The following is a 26355-nucleotide window of genomic DNA, read 5'->3' as shown; positions in this document are numbered from 1 at the left end:
AATATATTGTCCTCACTTCCTGTAATTTACACAGACACAGTAGAGTGACTCCATGGCCTTCCATTGTATATATTTTTCTGTGAGGTTTTGTCAGATTCCCTGCTGATTAATAGTCATGTTCCTCCTACTGTTTTCCTATGTTGCCATGTCTTGTGAGGACTTCCTTTTGTCCTCCTGCCCCATGGTGATAGGGGAATGTCTGTGTCCGCAGATGTAGCCTTGTCCCACTTCACTCCAGTGAATGTGGACCAGCCAGTTATGGCGTTTTGATCACTACACCTAAATTTTGTAGTTTCCTCCCCACTGTGAGACCCAGAAGCAGAAGCAGTAAGAAGGGATCACAGGATAACCATGCCCAGGCCAACTCCCTGTGGGGTTGGTGTCCTGCTCAAAGAAGTGGTTGGGAAACTAGTCACATGGTCGCTCTGGGGAGCTCAGCCTCTGTGATGGGACTTTTTTGAACTGAGGATATGAGCATTTTGGATCCTAACCCACAAACACTGGATTTTGATGTAATATGTTTTCCTGGTGTTGATGGCTTTCCAGATTGTCTTCTTAATAACTTACAGCAAAGAGTGTCAGAGCTTTCAGTCACAGATGTGAGCGGAGCAGGGTCACAGGCCAGGAGAGGCCTCTGAGCGTGAACTCCACTGGCAGTCCCGCTGTCATGCGCTGCTGCTGCTGCTGCTGCTCTGCGTCCACCTGCTGTCCCCAGCGCATGCTGACCTCCTGTGACACCTCGAGGCCAAACCCCCTCCAGCCCGGGCTCTCCAAGACTCTGAAGACACTGCTTCCCTCCAGTGTTACTGAACTCAGGTCCAGCTGCTTGCCACTCAGAAGCCCGTGCTTGAGAGGCAGGTGCTGGCGGAAAGGAAAGGTTGCTTTATTTCAGAGGCTGGCAACTGGGGGAGAAGGCAGACTTGTGTCTGAAGACCAGCTCCCCACTTACAATCAGTAGGCAAAAGCTGTTAAGAAGAGCATATGTATGTGTGTTTGTGTGTGTGTGTGTGTGTGTGTGTGTATACATATATATTTACTTACTTGGCTGTGTCGAGTCTTAGTTGCAGCAGCCAGATGTTTGGGCTTCTCTCTAGTTGCACTTGGGCTCCAGCGTGCACAGACTCAGTAGCCCTGTGGCATGTGGGATCTTAGTTCTGGGACCAGGGATCAAACCTGTGTCCCCTGCATTAGAAGGTGGAGTCCCAAGGGCAAAAGTTTTTAAAGGGGAGTTTTAGGGGTGCTCAAGTGGAGGGACGAGGCTACATACGGAAACAGCACGGGCAGCTCTGATAGTCATCTTGAAATTGACCATAGTGGTTTGATCAGTGTCTTAAGTGTTTTAAGTGCAGTTAATCCTCATTTTCGGGTTGGTTGGTTCCCATTTCTTCGAGTCCGTTTCTCAGGACTGTGGCAGCGTATGTCATGGCTATCGTCTGCTCACCGTATAGTTGGCTTCTCCCGCTTGGAGGGGTTTCAGTGTCTACAGAATAGCTCACAAGATACAGCTCAGAATGTTATGTATAGCCTTGAGGAGGAAATAAAGGTCCTTGACTGTGTTTAATGACTATCATTAGTTGGTCTTGTTTAACTGATTTTCCTTTGTTTTTGTACTTCCCCATTTCTCTGCCTAAGGTTATTTCTCGACTAAATCTTTTCTGCACTCGAAAGGCAGGCATAGGACATGAGGACGTGAGAGAGGCCTCACAGCTCCAATTCACCAATGTAATTCTCTTAAAAATTAGATCATATCACTGCTTCTAGAGTGTGCTGGCTGTGTGCCTTCAGACATGGATCCTGATGGAGACAAACCCTGACTTGTTTTCATACTTTAGAGGCTTAATCATAAAATAGGCATCTCAGTCCGCAAGTCTCGTCTACCCCTTCCATTCTTTCCCAAAGACTCAACCAAAGACTCTTTCCAAAGAAGAGATCCCCTCTCCCTAAGCAAAGTCCATTTTCATCTTCCAGAAATACTGCAGAGAAATGAACAGGGAAACCAAGAAATAACTTCCTGAGGATGTCAGCACTTCTGGGTCAGATTCTCAGCTGGACTTAAGAGCAGGTACTCAAGCACAAGCACCACCTTCTCAGAATGTCGTCTTTTCGGAATAGAAAGCTTTTCATAGCTTCCTGGGAACTCATCTCCATGTGGCAGTGGGAAGAACAAATAGAATATACACATTTTCAAGCATCCCTTAAATATTCAAGCATTTGGTGAATGGAACCAAATGGGCCTTCAAAAATACTGAGGCAATGTTTCACCCTCACCAGCTGGAAATGAGGGTGCTCACAACCATCCCAGCACCGAGCGTGGCTCATTTATGCCAAGATGCTTTCAACTTTCGGATTCTTTTATTGGAGTTTCTCTGGTGGCTCAGATGGTAAAGAGTCTGCCTACAATGCAAGAGATCTGGGTTCGATCCCTGGGTCAGGAAGATCCCCTGGAGGAGGGCATGGCTACACACTCCAGTATTCTTGCCTGAAGAATTCCATGGACAGAGAAGTTTAGCATATTGAAGAGTATTTAACCATATGTTTACTATTTTTAGTATACAACATAGTATTGGTGATATGTACCTTTTTTGAGCTACCTCCTTGTATTCTCAGCTCAGTTTTCTATTCAGATGTTTTTCTGGTATAAGAGACTTAGCTAATGCAAAACCATGACAATCTAATGTCATTATATACATAATGTAATTATATATAATTAAATGAGAAGGTCACCATGAGTCAAAAGCTCAAGCTCAACAAAAGATATTAAGGCATGAAGTGAGCACTGATCAAACACAGAAAAGCTACAGAAGAAAAAGACAAAGTTAATTCAAAAGTGAATACTAAATTATGGAAATAAACAGTGGAAATGATATATAACCAAAAGCACAGTAAGGAACATAATGGAGAAACATAAACGCCAAGGAGAAAGAAATGATCAGAGAGTGCATGGTACTGAATACCAGCAAAGAGCATCCAACCTACAAATGAGTTCCCTAGAAAAATAAAACAGTAGAAGACATTATTTAGAATTTAATTCAAGGAAGTTTTTCTGAAAAAAAAAATTAAATATACATGTTGAAACGTCCTACACTGTATAGCTGGGAAAATTGAAATATAACCTAGTGAAACAAACGTTGAAGATGAACCCTAGGCCTCCTGGCCAAAAGGAGAATAAAGAAAATTAGTTTGGCATCAGACTCCCAACAGCAGCATACATAGGAAGGAAGAGGAGTGAAACATTTCTTCAGAGTTAAGGGCAAAATGCAAGCTTCTATTAAAAGGTTACAACGGAACAATTGACTGTTCTTCAGGAAGCAAGATGTTTAAAGACTTAAAAGATTAATAGTTTAGAAAGTTAAGCTGTGGGCCAAATTTGCCACCTACTCTTGTGTGATACACTGGTTAACTTTTTTTTTTTTTTTAGCATGCTTGGAAAAATATGAAAATAATACTTAATGACACGTGAAAACTATGAAATCCAGAGTTCAATGTCTGTAAGTAAAGTGTTGTTAGAACACGGCCACTCTTCCTGACCTCTGTGTTGAGTATGACTGCTCTGGCGCCGCAGGGGCAGAGTTCATAGTTACGGCAGGCACTGTATGATCTGCAGAGCCTGAGACGTGTGCTTTCTGGCTCTTGATAGAGAAAGTTTGCCGGCACTCGATGTGGAATGTGGACGGTTCAGCCTGAGTCCAGTGTTGCTCTGAACTTACTCGCTGCACCGTCTTTCAGAAGGTCTGCGGAAGCTGAGGGTCATGGGCAGCGAGCTTGGAGTCAGTGTTTGGAACCATTGTTGGGACGGTTTGGACTTAGAGGATTAGGGAGGAGCAAGATGCCCCTCGGATTGGGGCGCTATATAGTCCTTTGCACGTTCTGTAGTGTGCAGTCCACTTAAACTTACGTGTCTTCTGCAGTATGTTGAGTACGTGTTTGGGTGACTCAGCCTCTTGAGATACATGCCCATGGTCTCAGCACGTGCTGCTCTCACCCTCTACTCCCGCAAAAGAAGGCATTCTTGGTGAGGGATGAGCTCACAGTCTAGGATGTATCCTCTGGATCCACAGTTGTGTTGGTTCTGAAATAGCTAGTCAGGCTTTCTTCCTGGACCATTGACCTCTGACTTGAGATGGTCCCATCTTTCCTCTTGAGATGACGTGCTGAAACTTGGCACTAACCCCTTGGGCCTGCCATCTTAGCCGTTTACCTCTTAGTTTACAATCCCCACCTGTGGCCTCTTATCAGTTCATCATCTTTCTGGACACCTGTGTGTTGTCTCAAAACAGCACAACAGGCTGTCCCACCCATCCAGCCACAACTCTGTTACCCATCACTAGTATCGTTACGGAAGAGAATTCACAATATGCATCTCTTTCCTGTGGGCACCGAGTCTCTGTCACTCTGGCTCCAAGTTGGACCTAAAGCTCAGCTCATACTTGATGCTCCAGTGCAAAGATAGCAAGGACAGTGCTTCCTCAGCCCCCACATGTTAGCCAAATCTTTCTAAAGCATCTCAGAAAGGACTGAGAAATGAGGGCTGTGGTGCTTCACCTCACCACATTACGTCCAAGTCCACTCTTCATAATTCCTCCAGTGGGAAAGGCAGGGTTTACACTTTGACTTTCATTCAAAAATCATTTGAGAGCTTACTGTTGTTCCAGCACTGATACATCACTAACCTTGTTATGGGAGAGAATCTGTGATAACGCATCTCTTCTCTGTGGGCACCAAGGCTCATACCCTAGCAGCTGTAGACAGCAGAGTTAGCCTCTGGGCTCATGAGTTTTATGTACCGTCTGTTCCCTGATATTTGGCTAAATACTATTCTAGGTGTTTCTGAAGTTTCTTTTAAAATTACTTTTCAAATAGTTTTTATTTGAGTATAGTTGATTTGCAGTGTTGTATTTCTGCTGTGTAGCAAACAATCAATTATGCATATATACATACCACTCTTTTTTAGATTCTTTTCTCATATAGATGATTACAGAGTGTTGAATAGAGTCCCCTGTGCTGTAAGTAGGTTCTTGTCTGTTTTATATACAGTAGTGTGTGTATGTCCGTTCCAGTCTCCCAACGTATCCCTTCTACCTCCCCTGCTTGCTAGCCATAAGTTTGGTTTCTGCATCGGTGACTCTGTTCTGTGTTGTAAATAAGTTCATTTCTACCATTTGTCCAGGTTCTACATACATGCCCTGTCATGTGGTATTTGTCTTTCTCTGTCTGACTGACTTCCCTCAGTATGCAGTCTGGATCCATCTGTGACACTCCAAGTGGCATTATTGCATTCTTTTTATGGCCAATATTCCATTATATGTGTGTACCACACCTCCTTTATCCATTCATCCATCAATGGACATTTAGTTTGTTTTTGTGTCCTGGCATTGTGCAGGCATTTTTAGATGAGACTAACATTTGAATCAGTAGACTTGGCATAAAACAGATTACCCTCCATAATATAGGTGGGCCTCATCCAGTCAGTTAAAAGCCTTAGGAGGGAAAGACTGAAATGCCCTGAGGTCAGAAGGCCCTTGAGTCCCAGCTGCAACATCAACTGTTTCCTGGGTCTCCAGCCTGCCAGCTGATGCGGTAGATTCTAGATTCTAGACTTGCCAGCCTCCACTATCACCTGAGCAACTCCTTAAACACCCTTTCTCTCCCTTCGTCTCCCTCTTCCTCTCTCTCTGTCACTACACATGTATACACCCTTCTGTGGATTTCATTTCTCTGGAGAACCCTGACTGACATAAACTCTTTACACAAACCTAATTCTAACACCTAGTAAATCTGCTCCTCTCAGAGTTTTGAAGGCCAATGCCGTCTTCTCAGAGTGCCTACACAGAGCTGTATGGGTCTCCCAGCCCTTCTGTGACAGCTTTAATTTACAGTCCTGGTGGATCGGATACCTGTCCTGACCAGGGAGAGGTCTATTTGCCTAGAAATGTATGAGAACAAGGCGTGTGAATATTTTCTTTAAAAAGTGTATCTGTTCCTCCTGGAGTTTCATTCTGAGCAAGTGACACTGGTTGAATTAGCTCAGGTTACCATAGCAAATACCATGGACGGAGTGGGTCACAGAACAGGAACGTGTGTTCTCACAGTCCTGGGGGCTGGGGAGGCTGAAGCCAGGGTCAGGGTCCCAGCCGGTTGGCTGTCTGGTGAGGGCTCTCTCCCGGGCCTGCAGATGGTCGCCTTCCCGCCATGTTCACATGGTCTCCTCTTTATGTGCATGGAGAGAGGCGGGGCAAGCTCTCTGGTGTGTGGGGCCCCACCCTCATGCCCTCATCCAAATCTAATCGCCTCCCGTCTCCCAGTACCATCAAGCTGCGGTCAGGGCTTCGGTGTTTGAATTTATGTGTTTGGGGGACATTCAGTCCGTAATAGGTTTGCACCTCAGGAGAAAAGTTTGGAAACAAGATTTGCATAGACTAGAAGTTTTAGAAGATAGATGAAATCAAGGGAAAGGCTTAGTTGGGTGAAGTTTGACTTTGTCTTTCCTTGGCACCAGCTCCGATGACCACTATAGAGACTGGTTTTCAGCTTGTTGAAATATCAGAGACTGTTTTTTTTTCCTTCACTTTTTGAAAAGTCATTTTACCTTGTTCCAAAGACCCATGTGCAAATGTGACTAGTTGAAAACAACAAACTCATCATTTCTAAAGCAAAGATTCTATGTGGCTGAGTCCCATTATTTCTGCAAGCTCTGTGAATAGGGCCACTGGTAAGCGGTTTATTCAAAGAGTAGATCTGTAAACTGAATTCTCTCATTAGGGCCTCAGCTAGCAAGGGCGCCTTCCGTTTTTGGAGACAGTTATCTAAGGTCCAGTGCTTTGGGCGTAAACATGATTTAATGTCTATTGATTGTTGCCCACGGAGCTTCAGGAGGACCCTCAGAACACGAGAGCTCTGTCTCTGGTGACTTCCTAGGAGGAGGAGGTTAGCTCGTTTATCTACACCAGGGCTGGAGACTGGCATCAGTCGTCACAAGGAATATAGAATTAGAGTTCAGTAAGACCACAATGAATGCCTCAGAGGCATTCACACCAGTGTGGGCTCAGTCTGGGTGCCAACATGTCCATGTTATTAACAATGTAAAGGGCAACACCCACAAAATAACAAGGTCACAGGGGTCCAGGCTGTGTATAGGGTTTGCTTTATGCCTCTAACTTTATTCTCTTTGTGTTTGGTGGGCTGGGGGTGAGTTATCAGGCTTCTTGGAATTTATGGAGAGAAGTAATTGAAGGTGAACTCTCTTTATACTTCCAGAAAACCAATTTCTCCCCGTTGGCATTCTGCTAAGTCTACTGAAGAGCCTACAGGTTTTATTACAACAATTATTTTATTGTCTGGTTTTATTATAAGCTGCCTCAGAATGTTCCAGGGACCAAGGAGGGAGATAGTGATTTTTTTTTGTGTGTGTGCTAAGTTAACACTTCAATTAGAGCACAGAAGCATAGCTTGGAAGTGGTGAATAAAATATGTGTATTATTTATGTCATTGGTTTTCACCAGGGAGAAGATACTAGTTCAGGCTAGTTCTCTTCCCAAGGTGTTCATATCCGAAACCTACTTTATTGTGTATCTGGAGAGAGGAAATATGTGATTTTTAGAACCCCGTCCCCTCAGAGAAGTCTCCATTGGGATTGCAGCCACACAGACCAAGGAACAAGTGCAGTGTTAGTGAGGCGGCAGCTGAGTCAGCCTGCTGTGTAGCTCCTTGTCATCCAGCGAAGGGAGGAAGGACAAATCTGCCTGAGCCACACGGCATCTGGTCTCTTCTGTGAGAGTCTCCCCGAGAACGCATGCTCTTGATGACAGGGTCCTGTTGCCAAATCAGTGTGAAAGCCGGTCACTTGGCTTCCCTGGTGGCTCAGGCTGTAAAGCGTCTGCCTGCGATGCCGGGGTTTGATCCCTGGGTTGGGAAGATCCCCTGGAGAAGGAAATGGCAACCCACTCCAGTATTCTTGCCTGGAAAATCCCATGGACGAAGGAGCCTGGTAGGTTAGAGTCCATGGGATCGCAAAGAGTCAGACATGACTGAGCGACTTCACTTCACTCTGAGCATCTCTGCTCCGCAGCGTCACACAGTCATCTGGGAAATAAAAGCCACCTGCCCTGAGATGGGAGCCCCCCTGCCCCCCGATCCTCCCCTCCACGTCTCACCCAGCCTGGGCTTTAAGGAAAAGCTGGGATGGAGCCCTGTGGTCAGATAGAACTTAATTATAATCACCACTTCTTGGTCCTTTCTGACCATAGGGTACAACTGTAGAGAGTCTTCGTTTAAATGGCTTTTCCTTTCCATGTATGTAAACAGACACCACTCCACTCCCGTTCCCAGCCTGAGCCTCCCTGAGCGTCAAGGCTCATGTATCTTCCGAGGCTGGGCTCCAGATGCTCTCCACTGATCCTGTGAGAATGAAGTCTCGACACCCCTTGCTTCTCTTCCCCTGCCAGGGACTTCAGGCCTAGTCCCAGGTGGGGCCCCTGCAGCGTCGCTCTGATCAGTGGGGGCGGGGCGTGCATAGGGTGGTGATGTGGATATCGTCACCCACGCGGTGGGAGATGCGACGCCCAGGTCTGCCGTACAGGAATTGCCGTCCTGATTTCTAAGTAAATTCAGTCTGGGCCATGTGTCGAGTCCTACTGTCCACTGTTGCCGTGGACCTTGGTGCTGACTGAGGCATCAGAGCCACCTTTGCAGTGAATGCAAAGCCAAACTTCAAACCGAGACCCCAAGTGGACATCAGTTCAGTTCAGTCGCTCAGTCGGGTCCAGCTCTGCGACCCCATGGACTGCAGCATGCCAGGCCTCCCTGTCCTTCACCAACTCCCAGAGCTTACTCAAACTCCACTGAGTCGGTGATGCCATCCAGCCATCTCATCCTCTGTCGTCCCCTTCTCCTCTCACCTTCAATCTTTCCCAGCATCCGTGTTTTCTAGTGAGTCACTTCTTTGCATCAGGTGGCCAAAGTATTGGAGTTTCAGCTTCAACATCAGTCCTTATATTCAGGACTGATTTCTTTAGGATTGACTGGTTGGATCTTGTAGTCCAAGGAGCTCTCCAGAGTCTTCCCCAACACCACAGTTCAAAAGCATCAGTTCTTCAGTGCTCAGCTTTCTTTATAGTCCAACTCTCACATCCATACATGACTACTGGAGAAACCATAGCCTTGACTAGATGGACCTTTGTTGGCAAAATAATGTCTGCTTTTTAATATGCTGTCTAGGTTGATCATAGCTTTCCTTCCAAGGAGCAAGTGTTAAAACAAATGGACATAGATCTCCTTTTTTTAATATGTTAATTAATATAATTTAGTATGTACAAAATAATACATATAACAATATATCCGTATTGTAATAATTCAGACATAATATATAATTTTTAAACACATGCATTCAGAGAATCAGGGACATAGCAAACCACAGGCAGTTTTGTTGTCCAAGACCTTTTTAAAGTTTTGTGTGATCACATAAACACCACATCATTACTTAACTGTCTTGCCTCACCAGTTACATTGCCGCGTTCATTCAAGTGTTACCGCTTTTCTGCGTTCGTCGTTGTCTGTATCGGCCTCACAGTGGGTATTTACATGCCAGTGCACAGCAGCAGCTAACAGATCGATCACCCATCACCTTAAAGTGCCCCTGTTTGGTGAATAAGCCTTCATAGCCCTTAGTGATGAAACTATATTTAAGAAGTCAACAATTTTGCGACAGTTTTGTTATTCTAACCTCATGATCTGAGGCTAGAAATCTTCGTTTGGCAACATTTGAATAAATTCTATACAAATGGAACCCATAGTAAATAAGCAAATTTGACAGGTTCTACGGAGCTAGTAGATATCTCAGTGTTGTGGACAGTTGCTTCAAAACGGAAGGCGGTATTTGATTTGACTTTCAGTTCCAGTTCCAAGCTCTTGGGTTGCGTTTTAGAATAAACTCGCCAGTGGGAACACTTGCCTCTTCCATAGGTTCGGTGTGCACGTGTGTGGGGCCATATTGACTGGTCTTGGAGATGTGGCTGTGTACTTTGATATGTTCAGAGAGAATGTTTTGCGGGCAAATATTGGGACATGGTAAGTACTAGGGTGAACTTCCTGGAACCACGGAATGGAGCCCTGCAAGTGGGGACTGTTCCGGGAAACTTGCAGTTGTGGTTTCCTTCCCCCTAGATGTCCCCGTTGTGACTCCTTGCTCATCACTTCCTGTCTGTCCTCATCCTGCCTGGACTGATGTGTTTCCTCCCTCGCCTCTGGCTGGCTTGACTTTTCTGGGGTGAGGACGCTAAACCATGCTGCGGGGGACTTTGGAGAGGAAAGGGCACTTGGTGGGCCAAGTCCGTGGCTGTGCAGTGCGGAGTGAGGGCAAGCAGATAAATGGGATAAAACGAGGTCCCGGGAACTGCCCGTGCAGACTCGCTTCCTGCCGGGGGTGCGGCAGTGAGCCAGGTGGCTCTGGGGGCCACCGTGGGGACCTCGAAGGCCTGTCTCTGGCAGGCGGTTGCCGGGTGGGGATGGGCAGATGGGCGAGTAGCCCTCGCCTGTCCAGCCTCGTGCTCAGCGGTGCCTCGAGAAGAAGTTCTTGAAGGCGCTGTTGTAGTTCTTGTTGAAGGCCGTGTAGATGAGGGGGTTGAAGAAGGAGTTGGAGTAGCCGAGCCACAGGAAGACGCTCTTCCAGGTGGCCGGGACGTCGCAGGCGCACAGGGGGCTGAGGAGCTCGGCGGTGAAGAACGGGATCCAGCAGAGCGCGAACACCCCGATGAGGATGCCCACCATGAGGGCGGCGCGCTGCTCCTTCTGCTCGCCCCACGCGTCCCCGTCGGCCTGGAAGGTGACCGTGGCGCGGCGCGTGGCGAGGACCATCTCAGGCCGCTGAGCGGCGCCCTTCACCTGGAGAAGGCAAATGGAAGCATCAGGAGAGCCACCCCCATCCCACACCCAGGGTGGGCTGACCGGAGACTCGGGTGGGCCCGGCTTCCCGCACATGCACTTCAAGAGAAAGCTTTTAATTGTCCGTTGCAGGGACCCTACTGTCGGGTCCCCCCACTCCCGGGCCAGCAGAGCTGAGTGTTTGCTCACATTTTGACATCTTAAATCTTTTTGATCTCCTTCTGGTTTATCCCCTGCCCCAACTTTCATGGAAAACAAGAGATGCTAAACTCAGATTCCCTCCACCTCAGCTTGCCCCAAGTACCCTGGAAGGCAGTTTCTCCAGCTTCACGGCCCTTCTCTAAGGTGGCGGAATTCCTAGGAAAGGAGGCTCTTTGCTCCATTCCAGCTGTTTAATTTTTTTTTTCTCCAGGTCTTTGGGGGAACTGGAATATGATGTATCTGATGATGAGGCCCCTGAAACAGGAGGAATGACAATGGGCTGATGTGCTAAATGAGCAGATTAGTTGACCCCGTCACAATGTGGGGCAGTTTCTGGGTCGATCCATCATTCACTAGTGGAGAGACTACCCTGACATCAAACTCTGTCCTCTGCAACTCTGGCTTTCTGTGATCCCAGTACACTTGACCTGGAGAGGGACCCACTCACGCCCCAGTAGCGCACAACCTTCTAGGCAGTGAGCTAGGTCACAGGGTCTGTCTCTCTAACCCACGTAGCCAGTTTATGGCTGCATCTACAAATTGCAGTCAAGAGGAGCTGTTCATAACATCATATAGAGTAATGGAGCTGAAAATAGCAACACTGTAGTTAAGGGAATGTTAGTTCCTGTGTGGATGACTAAATTTATATGTTAACCTTCCTGTCATCTATTTGAAAGACAGCGAAACTGCAAGCATTATACAGTTAAAGAAAAGATTCATAAATATTGAAACAAGTAGTTCATTATTCTTCAGCTCGTAAAAGCATATATAAAATAAGTGACATTGACCCTTTCACCTGTGTCTTTCCAGAGCCTCACCCCTGGACGGAACCAGTTACCTTTCTTCTTTTATTAGTGTCTGTCGTGGACTTCATTTCAGGGAGCTAATTTATAGAAATGCAAGCACAGTATTCAGTTTTATTTTTTAGCATCAAGAAAATAGGAAAAGTCACTAATTCCCTTAGTAAAACTCAACCTCAGAAGGTCATCAAGGAACCTGTTTCTCCCCGTTTCCCCAAGATGGCAATGAAACAGTAATTCCAGTCCTGACTCTTGAGTCCTTGAGAAGTTCTCTTGCCTTTCAGACTTTTTCCTGGGCGACGCTGGCCGCTCACGGTTTTGAGGCCATCGTGACCAGCCCTTAACTCTCTGTAGCACACTTGTGTAAAGGTGGAGCATGTAGACCAGACTCCAAGCTCTGGGGTAACGGCAGAAATGAACACAGCAACACACAGCTAGGTACTGTGGCTCCTGAACCCCGGCCCACTCTCGGGAGCCTCTCCACCCCCGCCCCATCCCCACTCACTGCCTGCCTGCTTCTTGGTGGTCAGTGCCCCTCCAGGTCAGCTCCAGAAGACCGTCTGAGCCCTTCAAATACGCAGATTCCAGTTGTGAGAAGCTGTGAGCCCCACAGTGAGACTGCCTCCGTGAGGCCAGCCTTTGGTGAGGGATGAGATACACTCCCAGCGCTCTGCTTTTTGTCTGTGGGAGTTTTCTACTGCATAATGGGAAAAGTTACACAGCTTCCATTCTGAGGGGACACCTTCTGTCCTATTGACTGAGACTGCTGGGACGTTCAGACCCAGTCCTGACCTGTATCCAAAGGGACTCCACGTCAGAATACGGCACAGTACCTCTTTGTGGGTCTGAGAGACGAGGGATCACAGGGCTGTTTGTTGTCCAGGTGTGTGCCATACGTTCAGGTGTAGGATATGTTTATAAAGGTGAGCATCAGGGATGGAAGCCCAAGTGTCATAAGCTTCATGGCAGCCCGTCCCTTCAGGTCATCGTCCTCATGGAGAAACATTGAATGCCCTACACAGGCCTGCTTGTGCAGGGGTGTGGCAGCTGCACTACGAAACCCTGACCGTTTTGGCCAACTGATGCAAAGAGCTGACTCGTTAGCAAAGATCCTGGTGCTGGGAGAGAGTGAGGGCAGGAGAAGGGGGCAACAGAGGACGAGATGGTTGGATGGCATCACCAACTCAGTGGGCATGAGTTGAGCAAGCTCCAGGAGATGGTGAAGGATGGGGAAGCCTGGTGTGCTGCAGTCCACGGGGTCGCAAAGAGACACTACTGAGCAACTGAACAGCAACAAGTATAAGATCCGAGGTTCTTCCAGTATACTGTACCTAGGTTCTTTTGAATTTGAACTGTTCCCATGTACAGCTTGGGTTCATTGAATTTGTGAGAATTCCCCACTGTACAAGAACTGATGTGTAAGTGTCTCTTAAAGGTTTCCCAGTTTTTCATTCCTAAGCTTGTCTTCAGGAGGATTTCTCTTGTCAGTGGGACCCACAAGTCCATGATTGCTTTCTCTTGAGTTCTTAGCACAGCAGCTGGGGAGCACCTTTGTGGGGCCCCTTTACAGCAGAGAACCTAAATTCATGTTTAACAATTCTTCTCCTGTTCCATGTGGTCTTTTCCCACTTAGAATTCTAGTTTGAATTCAAGTTAAACTTTTCTCCCTAAATACATTGTTTTTATGGTTTGTTTTGAGTCGGGAATTTTTATAGGTTAGAGAACTCCTTGTTTCTCAGAAAAGCACACTCTCTACGACGTTGATGAGAAGTGTTGATCATTTTGGGGGTCATTCAACACCAGCTCACCTGGTGGGCATGTCGTTGGTCTGGAATGGCTCTGCTGGAGGAGGGGCTTTGCTGTTGGGGAGTTTCAGCTCCCCATGTTAGCAGATGGTTGACTTGGCTGCTTACCCTGTGGCTTTCTGACTAAAGGACTCCTTAGCTCTGCTTGTCAGCAATCGCAGTAAAGCACTTAATCACGCCTGGGGTATAGACTCTGTTGATGACTCTGTCAGTTACTCAGCACGGTTAGTAGAGTCACAGAAAGAGAGGCAATGGGGTAAAAATAAGTGAAAGTATTCAAGCCGAGCTTCACTTTTCCCATTTATCTTTGTAGTCTTGTATCATTTCTAAAGCATAAGCCTCACAATTTAAGACTCCCATGGAAAAAATGTTCTAAATGAACAGTTGGCCTTGTATCTCCAAACAAATGAATTATTTGGGGGACATGTGCCAATGATTTAGACTTCCCATTCGTCCAAAACGGTTATGTGTTCAACTGTGACCTACTGTATAGCACATGGAACTCTGCTCAATGTTATGTGGCAGCCTGGATGTGTGTGTTGCGGCGGAGATTTTGGGGGAGGATGGATACATGTATACATGTATGACTGAGTCCCTCATTGTTCACCTGAACTATCGCAACATCGCTAATCGACTATACCCCGATACAAAATTAAAAGTTTTTTAAAAGCTGAAACTTAAAAAAAAATGAAGATGGTTATGTGTGAGATAACTTGTTGCTATCTAAACCAGTCAATCCTAAAGGAAATCAGTCCTGAATATTCAATGGAAGGATTGATGCTGAAGCTGAAACTCCAACCAACTCATTGGAAAAGATGCTGATGCTGGGCAAGATTGAAGGCAGGAGGAGAAGGGGATGACAGAGGATGAGATGGTTGGATGGCATCACTGACTCGATGGACGTCAGTTTGAGCAAGCTCTGGGAGTTGGTGATGGACAGAGAAGCCTGGCGTGCTGCAGTCCATGGGGTCGAAAGAGTCAGACACGACTGAGCGACTGAACTGAACTGAACTTGTTGTTTAGTCACTAAGTTGTGTCCAACTCTATTGCAACCCCGTGGACTAGCCCACCAGGCTCTTCTGTCCATGAGGTTTCCCAGGCTCAGATAATAAAGTAGGTTGTCATTTCCTTCTCCAGGGGATCTTTCTGACCCAGGGATCAAACCCACATCTCCTGCATTGCAGGCGGATTCTTTACCACTGAGCCACCTGGGAAGCCTAGTTAAATAACTATTCACTAGTTAATCATAAATCTAGCATGTCCTTTTATTTCCTGAAACTATTCTGCTTCACCTCCCTATTAATATCACAGACAATCAATAGATTATAATCAGTAGTGGATATTGCAATTAAGGGATGAAGGCTCTCACCTGGGAAGTGTGGCTTCAGGTGATTGCAGGTGAGACCAGACCATTGTCACACGCAGGATGTACCAGTGAGTTGGGATGTTTAATCTGGGAATGATCCTACCCACCTAGGGAGGGCTTACAAGGGGCAGAATAAGAATGTTTCCACAAGCTTAGGAAAAGACCGTTGGTCCTGTAGTTGTGGTAACACAGAGCCTCGCTGCTTGTTTAAACCCCTCCAGTGAATCCAGGACGGTCCAGCTCTGGGAACAGGCACTGGCAGACCAGCTGGTCGGTGTTGGCCCTCTCTTCTGACAGTCAGCCCGCTGGGGCGAGGTGCGCCCCAGTGCACGCATCCCCAAGCAGCAGTGAGCCAACAGCGGCCTCACTGAGTCACCCCTGCATGGGGAATGTCCGCTCAGTGTTCCTCTCAACGCCCTCCCATCCCCGAGCGCAACACTGTCTCCATTGATGACAGGTGTCCTGCCCTGCTCCGGGAGATGGTGCCAGACAGGTGTAGCTTTCTCTCAATCTGTAGCAAGCCGTGTTTTTATTTCAGGTGCTGTGTGGTGGTTGTATTGTCCTCGGGGAGTTCCATGGATGTTGTTCTGAGGACCCTTCACAGGATACTTGGACTACAGGTGCATTCACAGAGCCCCGGACCCCAGCCGCCTTTGGGTCTGCAGACGCACACCAGTCTCAATGAGCTGAGTGCCAGCCCACTCCACCCGGCTCTTCTCACTCTCTGAGTTTTGTTATCCCAGGCTTTGCAGCCACATGTGTCTTTGAATGGGCTTCCCCGATGGCTGAGAGTGTAAAGAATCTGCGACGCAGGAGACACAGGTGATGCGGGTTCAATTCTTGGGTCAGGAAGATTCCCTGGAGAAGGGAACGGCAACCCACTCCAGTATTCTTTCTAAAAAATCCCATGGACAGAGGAGCCTGGCAGGCTACAGTCCATGGGGTCACCAAGAGTCAGACATGACCAAGTGACTCAGCATGCACGCATACGTGTGTATTTGAATCAGATCATTCAGCTTAGGTCTTCGTATCAAATAACTGGACCTTGTTAGAAAGGTGTGCCATTTGGAAGTCGACTCACATCTTCTTATAAAGCTGTTAGGTCTCTTGCTGGAGGTATACCACTGAGCAAAAATGTTATGCCATAACCTACTTATTATATTGCTGTCTTCTTTGTTTTGGCTGTTGTTTGTCTAAATATGCAAACTCTTATCTTCATAGATTTTTTTGGTTTAATTTTTGTCCTGGAATACCTTTTATTTTTCTGTTGAATATAAAAAGGATTGTTCTATAAGGTGCTGGCTTTATAAGCTTCTAATCTTTTCTAAGCTAGACCTGAGGGCTAATGATTTGCAGACCATTAGACTTAATAACCACTTTGTCAAAAAGCAATTGATCTAACTTTGCTTCAAGTTTTTCACAAAACTTAAGTGAGGGCATTCCCTATCTTGTCGGTCTATGGAATAAATATCACCTTGTGTAGCTGGCATTCCAGCTCGTTGATGATTGGGTTGGTCATCATATGGCCCCTTCTTGGCCTCTGGTCAAGGATCTGAGAAACCGTTCACACACACAGACTGTTGGCCAACCCTGGTGGCCGTTTTCTTGTGTGTCCTGGTTTGTCTTAGTCAGAGTCTCAGCCTTCTTCTTTGTGAACGTCTATTTTAAACTGCACTGTAATCCTAACTCTCACTCTTTTCTTGATAAATGTGAAAAAAAGTTTTTCACATAATAATCTCTGAAAATCAAAATCAACAGATTAACATATTTAAGTTAGAAGACAAACACTAAACAGTTGAGAGTCAGCTTTTTTAGTTGTTCTGCTAAGGCCTTAAAGTCTAACTCTGAGTTGGTCCTAAAGATTTTGTAACTTTCCAAAATCTCCCCTCAACAGGAGACTGTTGGATCCCACCAAAAAAAGATACCCCACATCCAAGGGCAAAGGAGAAGCCCCAACAAGATGGGTAGGAGGGGCAAAATTGTGTTTAGAATCAAACCTCATACCCATCTGAGATGCTCGGAGGGCTCAGACAAAACCTTGTGCGCACCAGGACCCAGGGACCCCACAGAGACTGAGCCAGACCTGCCTTTGAGTGTCTGAGTGTCTCCTGCAGAGGCTGGGTCAGCAGCGGCCTGCGTGGGCACAGGGTCTCTGGCTGCAGCAGACCTGGGAGGTGTGGCGTGTGGCATAGCCCTCCTGGAGGAGGTCACCACTGGCCCCACCATAGACCCACCGAGCAGATGACCCACAGACTGGAGAACAATTATACCAAAGAAATTCTTGCACTGTTGCAAAAGTTCTAGGACCCACAACAGAATTCCCAACCTGGAGATCTGGCAAAGGGACTGAGAACCCAGGGAATTTGACTTTGAGTGGGATTTGCTACAGAACTTCCACAGGAAACGGCACTTGAAGGGCACAGACAAAACCTTGTGCGCACCAGGACCCAGGAGAAAGCGCAGGAACCCAAGAGACTGAGCCAGACTTGCCAGTGAGTGTTTGGGAGTCTCTGGTGGAGGTGTGGGTTGACAGTGGCCTGCCGCAGGGTTAGGGGCACTGGAGACGACAGTCCTGGCGTATGTCCTTTTGAGGGAGATGCCATCGCCCCTACCATATTTTGGCCTCAGGCCAAGCTACAGGGAGGGAACATAGCTCCACCCCAAAACAGAAAATTGGGTTAAAGCTTTGCTGAGCGTGGCCCCACCCATCAGGCAAGACCCAGATTCCCCCACAGCCAGTCCCTCCCATCAGGAAGCTCCCACAAGCCTCTTATCCTCCACCAGAGGGCAGACAGACTGAGAACCACAGTCACAGAAAACTAACAAAACGGATCCCCTGGCCCACAGCCTTGTCTAACTCAGTGAGACTATGAGCCGTGCTGTGTAGGGCCACCCAAGACAGATGGGTCGTGGTGGAGAGTTCTGACAAAACGTGGTCCACTGGAGAAGGGAACAGCAAACCACTTCAGTATTCTTGCGTTGAGAACCCCATGAACAGTCAGTTCAGTCACTCAGTCATGTCCAACTCTTTGTACAGGAGGCAGTGATCAAAACCATCCCCAAGCAGAAGAAATGCAAAAAGGCAAAATGGTTGTCTGAGGAGGCCTTACAAATAGCTGAGAAAAGAAGAGAAGCTAAAGGCAAAGGAAAAAAGGAAAGATATACCCACCTGAATACAAAGTTCCAAGGGAAAGCAAGGAAAGAGAAGAAAGCCTTCCTCAGTGATCAGTGCGAAGAAATAGAAGAAAACAGTAGAATGGGAAGGACTAGAGAACTCTTCCTCTTCAAGAAAATTGGATACCAAGGGAAAATTTCATGCAAAGATGGGCACAATAAAGATCAGAAACGGTATGGACCTAACAGAAGCAGAAGATATTAAGAAGAGGTGGCAAGAATACACAGAAGAACTGTACAAAAGAGGTCTTAATGACCCAGATAGCCACGATGGTGTGATTACTCACCTAGAGCCAGACATCCTGGAGTGCAAAGTCAGGTTGGCCTTAGGAAGCACTGAACAAAGCTAGCGGAGGTGATGGAATTCCAGCTGAGCTATTTCAAATCCTAAAAGATGATGCTGTGAAAGTGCTGCACTCAATATGCCAGCAAATTTGGAAAACTCAGCAGTGGCCACAGGACTGGAAAAGGTCAGTTTTCTTTCCAACCCCAAAGAAAGACAATGCCAAAGAATGTTCAAATTACTGCACAATTGCACTCATCTCACATGCTAACAAAGTAATGCTCAAAATTCTCCAAGTGAGGCGTCAACAGTGTGTGAACCGAGAACTTCCAGATGTGCAAGCTGCTTTTAGAAAAGGCAGGGGAACCAGAGATCACATTGCCAACATCCATCGGATCATAGAAAAAGCAGGAGAATTCCAGGAAAACATCTACTTCTGCTTTAAATTGACTACACCAAAGCCTTTGACTGTGTGGATCAAAATTCAGTTCAGTTCAGTTGCTCAGTCATGTCTGACTCTTTGCAACCCCATGGACTGCAGCACATCAGGCCTCCCTGTCCATCACCAAAATAAACCGTGGAAAATTCTTAAAGAGATGGCAATACCAGACCACCTTACCTACCTCCTGAGAAATCTGTATGAAGGTCAAGAAGCAACAGTTAGAACCGGACATGGAACAACAGACTGCTTCCAAATTGAGAAAGGAGTATGTCAAGGCTGTATATTGTCACCCTGCTTATTTAACTTCGCTGCAGAGTACCTCCTGTGAAATAGGCTGGATGAAGCACAGGCTGGAATCAAGATTGCCAGGAGAAATATCACAACCTCAGATGACACCACCCTTATGGCAGAAAATGAAGAGGAACTAAAGAGCCTCTTGAAGGTGAAAGAGGAGAGTGAAAAAGCTGTCTTAAACTCAGCATTCAGAACACGAAGACCATGGCATCTGGTCCCATCACTTCACGGCAAATAGATGAGGAAACAATGGAAACAGTGACAGACTTTATTTTCTTGGGTTTCAAAATCACTGCAGATGGTGACTGCAAATGTGAAATTAAAAGACTCTCGCTCCTTGGAATAAAATCTATGACCAACCCAGATAGCATATTAAAAAGCAGACATTACTTTGCTGACAAAGGTCAGTATAGTCAAAGCTATGGTTTTCCAGTAGTCGTGTATGGATGTGAGAGTTGGAAAGCTGAGTGCCAAAGAATTGATGCTTTTGAAGTGTGCTGTTAGAGAAGACTCTTGAGAGTCCCTTGTACTGCCAGGAGATCAAACCAGTCAATCCTAAAGGAAATCAACCCTGAATATCCTTTGGAAGGACTGATGCTGAAGCTGAAACTCCAATACTTTGGCTACCTGATGCGAAAAACCGACTCACTGGAAATGACCCTGATGCTGGAAAAGATTGAAGGCAGGAGGAGAAGGGGACGACAGAGGATGAGATGGTTGGATGGCATCACTGACTCAATGGGTGTGAGTTTGAGCAAGCTCTGGGAGTTGCTGATGGAATGAAAAGCCTGGCGTGCTGCAGTCCATGGGGTCACAAAGAGTCAGACATGACTGAGCGACTGAACTGAACTGAAAACCTCCCCACCTTACACATCTACACCCCCCATATTTCTACTCAGCTTTTCCTAACTTCCTAAATGAACTGTCTTTTCCTCAGGGGATTCCTCAGTAAAACAAAATCACATTGTAAAATTGCCAGGCAAGAAGTCAAACCTACGGAATGTCAGTTAAAACCTTGATCGAGAGCTGAGATACAGGCTATAAGGAAGAATTTTTCTAAAGTGAAAGCCACTTGTCATGTCTGACTCTTTGTAATACCATGGACTGTAGCCCACCAGGCCCCTCTGTCCATGGGGATTCTCCAGGCAAGAATGGGAGAATGGAGTGGGTAGCTGTTCTCTTTTCCAAGGGATGTTCCCAACCCGGGGATCAAACCCAGGTCTCGCACATTGCTGGGGGGATTCTTTACCACCTGAGCCACCAGGAAGCCCCTAAACTTCAGGGAGCAGGGCAAAAAACTGTTGTAGAATTTAGAATTTTTAGACAGTACTGAACAAAATCCTTATTGTCCTAGACTGCAGATCAGCAGCACCTAGTGAAATTAATTAAAATTTCCCTTAGATGAGGAGAAAAATTTAAAACTAGAAGGATGGAGAGAGAAGAGCTGTGTAACCCGGCTATGAAGATTTTAAATGTAGACTAGAACAATTTCAGAAGCCATTTTTAAAGAGAAGATTGATTGAGGACACAAAATTGTAAACTATATAGAAAATTTAAAAGCAGTATTCTGATATAAACCCAACAGCTGACATATGGTCTTGTCCTAAATGGGCTCAAATCTGAATTAGGGAACTTAATAAAAAAATAAATTAAAAAATTTAGAAAATACACAGTATGGGGCTAAATACTTCCAGATACCCTTGGAAAGTAGATAATAAGGGGTAGGAGAGAGGTTCAGGAGGGAGCGGACGTGTGTAAACCTATGGCTGATTCACGGTGATGCATGGTAGAAACCAACCCAACGTTTTAAAACAATTATCCTCAGTTAAAAATAAATTTAAAAAGAAAGCAGATAATCAATACCAGATATGGCTATCTAGATGAAACATGGAGAAGCACCTCTGTTTTAAAAGATTTGGGTGCCTAGATAAGGCCCACAGTAAATGTGAACAGCAGAAGTAACCTTGAAAGCGGCAATATCCCCTTTTGGCTAAAAATCAAAATGACAACCATCTAAAATCTGCCCAGTGAAGTCACCCCAAGGGAGATATTATCACCCAACAGCTTCCTGTCCTTCCAAACTTCTAGGGGGAATTGCCTTTAATTGTGGATGTACAACAGTACAGCTTTCTTGTTTATGGTGTGGCTGTTGAAAAGGCTTGAGGGAAAAAACCTAAGTTAGTGGAAGAATTTGGTAAGAATCTTGAATAATCCTGTGTGCCAACTTGTAGCTGGTATTTCAGGATCCTTACGAGAATCCTTTTGTTTCGGTTTAACACAACTACACATTTAGTAAGTAGAAACTGCTTCCAGATAAAACATACTGCCGTCCTTCAACATTGTCGGATTATAACCAGTCTGTCTGTGAGAGTATCTGCATTGTGTGTAATTCAAGACATCACTGGAGAAATAGCAGCGGTCCTAGAGCTCTTGTGGACAAGAGACGCCACAGACGGACGGAAGAGAGCGGAATGCGTGGGAGCTCAGGTGGGCTGTCCCTGGTTTGTCATGGATTTGCCACCCTGTCCCGATGTGAACGTGCTGGGGCACACTCCAGGTGGGCTGATCCAACCACATGGCACCTGTCTAAGAACTGTTGTCTGTTGAAGCCCACCCCTCCATTCAGTGATGAAGGCTTTGCCTCCGTGCCTCAGAGACATTACTCGCATCAATTAAACTAGTTTTTTTGTTTTGTTTTGTTCTGTTTACATTAAGCCTTTAAACCTTATGTTACCACGCGCAGTAAATCCCCATTGCTAACTGAAACCACCCATGTTTTCCTGCTAGTTGGTTAATCTGGTTTGGTGTCCACTGTCCAGAGCTTTGACTGCTTCTGCCCAGCGCTGTCCTGACAAGTGTCTGAGCACGTCGATCACTGTGCAGTCTGAACACCCGCTCTCCATGGATGAAACTTCAAGGAGAACCAGGAACAGAGCTGAGAAGCTGGACAGTCCTGACGGTCTCTCCGGAGTGAGGACCAAGAGCTGGGGAGTGAGAGCCACGTGCTCCTCAAACTTGGGGCCAGTCCACCTGTTCCGCACCCGGAGCCTGCTCCTTCCTGGGCAGTAACGCTAGAAGCTAGGAAAGTCTTGGCAAGAGTGGCCAAGGGCCTTCGATGTACTGTCAGTCAAGGACATTTCGTCTCGGGGGGCTCGGTTTTACAAGCCCCGCTGCCGTGTCGGCCCCTCACTTCTGGAAGTTAGGCAGCCAGCCTGGATTCACTCCAGTAACGCCCGGCCAGCAGAGCTGCTCCTACAGCTGATGTCGACCCGCTGAGAACCCGGGAAGTCCCCCAGGCGCTTACAGGCAGCAAATTCACCTGTGTCTTCACATTGGAGCCTCAGTCGCAGTTTCATCAGGCTGTGTCAAGGCAAGGCCTCTCTCTCATATGTTCCTGGCTTTCATCTCCGTGCCTGACAGCGGTTAGGCTTTCAGTGTGCGTCTGCGGAAAACTCAGAAGGTAAAGCAGCAGGGAAGACGCGTTGTGTTTCCCTAGGCAACAGGGATCGTTGGCGGTAGAACTGTATTTAGAAACTTCGGCAACTGCTACCACCAAGAAATCAGGAAGCCTGGCTTTTAATCCACCCTCCACGGTAACGTGAGAACAAGGCCAGCTCCACGTTTCAGGTGGAGCCCTGGATCGCTTAGAGGCCTTGCAAAGCCATGGGGCCCATTTTTGAAAGTTACCTGGCAGAGAAAGAACATGAAGCGGTGCTTTGCTTCTGCTGTCTCCAGACCTGAGTAGTGTTAGCCCGTTTTCCTTCTGCTTCAAGCCCTCCAGGACACAAGGACAGTTGCTGTTCCCTTTTAAAGCTGTTTGGTGTTGATCACAAATTGTGTTTACCTGGGTGAGCATCCTGGCAGAAGAGGATCCGTGTAAGGAGGGATGTAGTGGGCAGTCTGCCAGCCCCCTTGTTCCTGACCGGGAACTGCGGGGGCGCACACACGTGGACATGCCTGGTGGTTTGGGGGCACTCCTACTTGTCGGCACTCCTTGTCCAGTGTAGAAATCTCATGGGCCAGGGTTTCCCACATTTGTCGCTGTTGACATTAATCTGTCACTAATTCTTTGCTGTTCAGGCTGTGCTGTGTGTCTACCCTGTCCCACGTGTCGATAATCAGAAAGAGTATCAGATAACCAGACATTCCGAATGTTTCCTGGGGTGGGAGAGGGTCATTTGGGTGAGACTGTTGTTGTAGATAAAAGGACAGAGGGCCTCTCACCCCCTTTTCCTTCTTTCTTCTAGAATGATGCCCTTCTCCTTCTCCCCTGCCTTCACCTCTGGTTCCTCTAAGCTTGATTGACTGGTTATGCTTGGAATTACCTTCTGACTCTTGAAAAACACAGTCACATCACAGTGCTCACACCACACGCCTCTCTCCCTGCGTTAGACTCCTCCTAGGCAAAGATGGTGCCTTTATCACCCTCTTACCCCCAGCAGCCAGCCCGTAGTACTCACTCAGTGTGCTCATTGAATTGATGTTGTCCCAGAGCCAGTAACAGAGATGGGTGCTGCGTGGATTTCTGATCTAACTTACACATGTGAATTAGGTTCAAGGGGTCACCCTTGGCAATGAGTGGGAGGGGCTGAGCTCTCATGGTTCCTGAAGCTTGCACCACAGGGTCAGATTACTAAGAGTTAACAAAAAGCAGGAGGTGCGGGTGGAGAGAAGATGGGGACTGAGCCCCCCCGGGTGCTGGAGCAGTGGCTGGACCTTAAATGCTCTTTGCACGGAGCTAGGGAGTTGTCTGCCTTAGGTTTTAATTTCCTCCCTCAGCTTTCCTCCTGTGCCAGGAGGCAAGCCAGTGATCCTCAGCACATGTGGCCTGACTGGGGGTGGGGCTGGGGCAGGGGTAGCCCCCGAAAGCAGCACCACGGCCCGTGGGAGCAGGTCACAGATGCAGGCTCTGAGACAGGCGTGTGAGCAACATCTGATCTTGCATCGGGAGAGGAGGATGCTGAGAATGACGGTAATCCATGAGATACCACATTTTTGCAAAATTAATTGCTATAATTTGCAAAGAAAAAATTAGATGGGGTTGAAACACTAACGTGCTTTGCCTGGTATATTCCTGCCAAGTCAGATCACCGCCCCTCTTCCCAGCCCCTCAAAGACCCCCTCTTGAGCACAGGAGTCTGCACGTTTCTCTTTCATCTGGTGCGGCCCTGGACACCAGCTTCCTCAGGCTTCCTAAAGGTGGTTATAGGTCCACAGAATTTTCAAGCCTAGTGGAACCCTGTAGAATTCTATAGTTCAAACCCTCATACATGTGAGGAAATTAATATGCATGAGCGATGGCATGCTCTGTGAGCAGAGCAGAGTGGGTGATGCTTTCTCTCTCCCGCTTGACCCCCTTCCCTTCCTCCCCTCCCTTGCCCCAAAATACTAAAAATTTTCCACTTCTCACTAACGTGGGGGAAGGTGTGCCGGAGACGAGGCCTGTGCAAACGCAAGCAAAGTGTTTTTTAAGGCTGCCTTTAACACCCACCTGCACGGTGTCGGATATGGGTGAGACGCTGTTGGTCTTCCGGGGGCCCACTCGGAGCGTGGCGGCCTTGTAGATCTTCCAGTACACAAAGAGCACCACGCCGAGCGGCAGGTAGAAGGCGCCCACGGTGGAGAACACGGTGTAGGAGGGCTCGCGGCTCACCTGGCACTCCTCGCTGCCCTCCGAGTAGGTCTCGCCCCAGCCGAAGAGCAGCGGGGCCAAGGAGATGACGGCGGAGAGCGCCCAGGTGAGCGCGATCATGACGTTGGAGACGCGCCTGCGGGCGCGGAGCGTGTATTCCAGGTGACGGGTGATGGACCAGTAGCGGTCCAGCGCGATGGCCGTCACGTTCCAGATGCTGGCCGTGCAGCAGAGCACATCGCACGCGATCCACAGCTGGCACAGCCGCCGGCCCAGCTGCCAGCGGCGCCCGGACAGCTCGTGCACCAGGCTCAGCGGCATGACCAGAGCGGCTACCAGCACGTCCGAGATGGCCATAGACGCCATCAAGTTGTGCGGAACGCGGTGGAATGTGCGCACGCGGAGAATGGTCGCCAGCACCAGCAGGTTCCAGGCGAACGTGGCCGCCACCAGGAAGCCCAGCAAGGTCAGGACAAGCACCCCGAAGACGGAGAGCAGGGGCAGGCTGGGGCGCGGGTCTGCTGCGTCGAAGCTGCTGCGGTTGGTCTCCCCAGGGGCGGGGGTGGAGAGGGTGAAGTAGCTGAGGTTCGCAGGCGGGTCCATCTCTGGGTCAGGAGGCCGGCTCCGTGGTGTGTAGGAAAGGGGCGCTCAGGAAAACGCACGGTGGCCCCTGTGCTGGAAGCCACTCCGGAGGCTTCTCCCCCCTGGCCAGAGGCAGGGTTTCTGGGGAGCGCCTATGAAACGGGCCGATCTCCTGCATCCGTGGGAGACGGTGTGGCGGAGGGGCGGGCGCTGGGCTGCAAGCCGGCGGCAGATCTGAAGTCCTCGGAGGCTGGGGGCTGCGTCTCTCAGCCAGGGCCCGCCTAAGGGTCGCACGCCCAAGGCGCTTCGCCTCGGCGGAGACACAGCAGTTTGTTTCCCTAGAGTCGAGCGTCCCCTAAGTGTCGGGGACAAGCTGCGCGGCCTCGGGGCGTGTGGCCGCCGAGAGGGCTGGTGCGTCAGCGCAGTAGTTCTCGCCGCGTGGCCTCCCCGCCCGCCCCTTTCTCCCCGCAGCGGCCGCGGGCTGCAGCCGCAACTCCGTGCTGGGGGAAGCCCGGCAGGGACCCGCCTTCTGCTCGGCCCCGGCCCCTTCCCGCCCCGTGTGGGGCCGCGGCCCCGCAGAGCGACTGCTGGCGCGCCCACCGGACCCGTCTTATCAAACTGGGGAGCCAGCCTACGTAAAGCATCAGCTGATGAGGCCGCCTCTCGGCCCCGAGCGCGCTGCGCTGGCGCTGTCCCGGGTGCTGCCGGCTGTCCCCGCCCCGGCCCGCGCGCGCGGAGCTTGCTGCTGTCCTTGGTGCTGCCGCTTCTCCCCTAAATGAGCGCCCCTCGTGGAAAGAGTTTACCAAAGAACTTTCCTTGAAATATTCCCCTAAGCACTCCAAACCCATGGCCTTTCTAGGGGTGGTCTCGATACCTTGAGAGGGTTCTTCGCTTTCCACAG

The 26355-nt window shown here is 48.2% G+C and overlaps 1 protein-coding gene across 1 annotated transcript; it reads right to left on the bottom strand.

The window, feature by feature from the left end:
• Nucleotides 1-10542: 10542 nt before the first annotated feature.
• HTR5A (5-hydroxytryptamine receptor 5A) lies at nucleotides 10543-25475 on the bottom strand. The gene is made up of 2 exons (XM_068972320.1): nucleotides 24732-25475; nucleotides 10543-10875 (listed from the first exon to the last, which is right to left on the bottom strand). Exons 1-2 carry the CDS (start codon nucleotides 25473-25475, stop codon nucleotides 10543-10545), a joined length of 1077 nt encoding a protein of 358 aa, XP_068828421.1.
• Nucleotides 25476-26355: the final 880 nt, after the last annotated feature.

The sequence above is a fragment of the Capricornis sumatraensis genome, chromosome 5 (genome assembly GCF_032405125.1).
Source record: "Capricornis sumatraensis isolate serow.1 chromosome 5, serow.2, whole genome shotgun sequence".
NCBI lineage: Eukaryota > Metazoa > Chordata > Mammalia > Artiodactyla > Bovidae > Capricornis > Capricornis sumatraensis.
Note: the sequence above shows the minus strand (reverse complement) of the source record. Positions and strands in the feature narration are given on the sequence as shown.

What these genes read in the sequence shown, in the direction of transcription:
- HTR5A (XM_068972320.1), bottom strand. Translation starts at nt 25,475, where the DNA reads ATGGACCCGCCTGCGAACCTCAGCTACTTCACCCTCTCCACCCCCGCC. An exon ending in CCATATCCGACACCGTGCAG is followed by an intron (nt 10,876 to 24,731) that starts GTGGGTGTTAAA and finishes TGCCTTCTCCAG; the next exon opens with GTGAAGGGCGCCGCTCAGCG.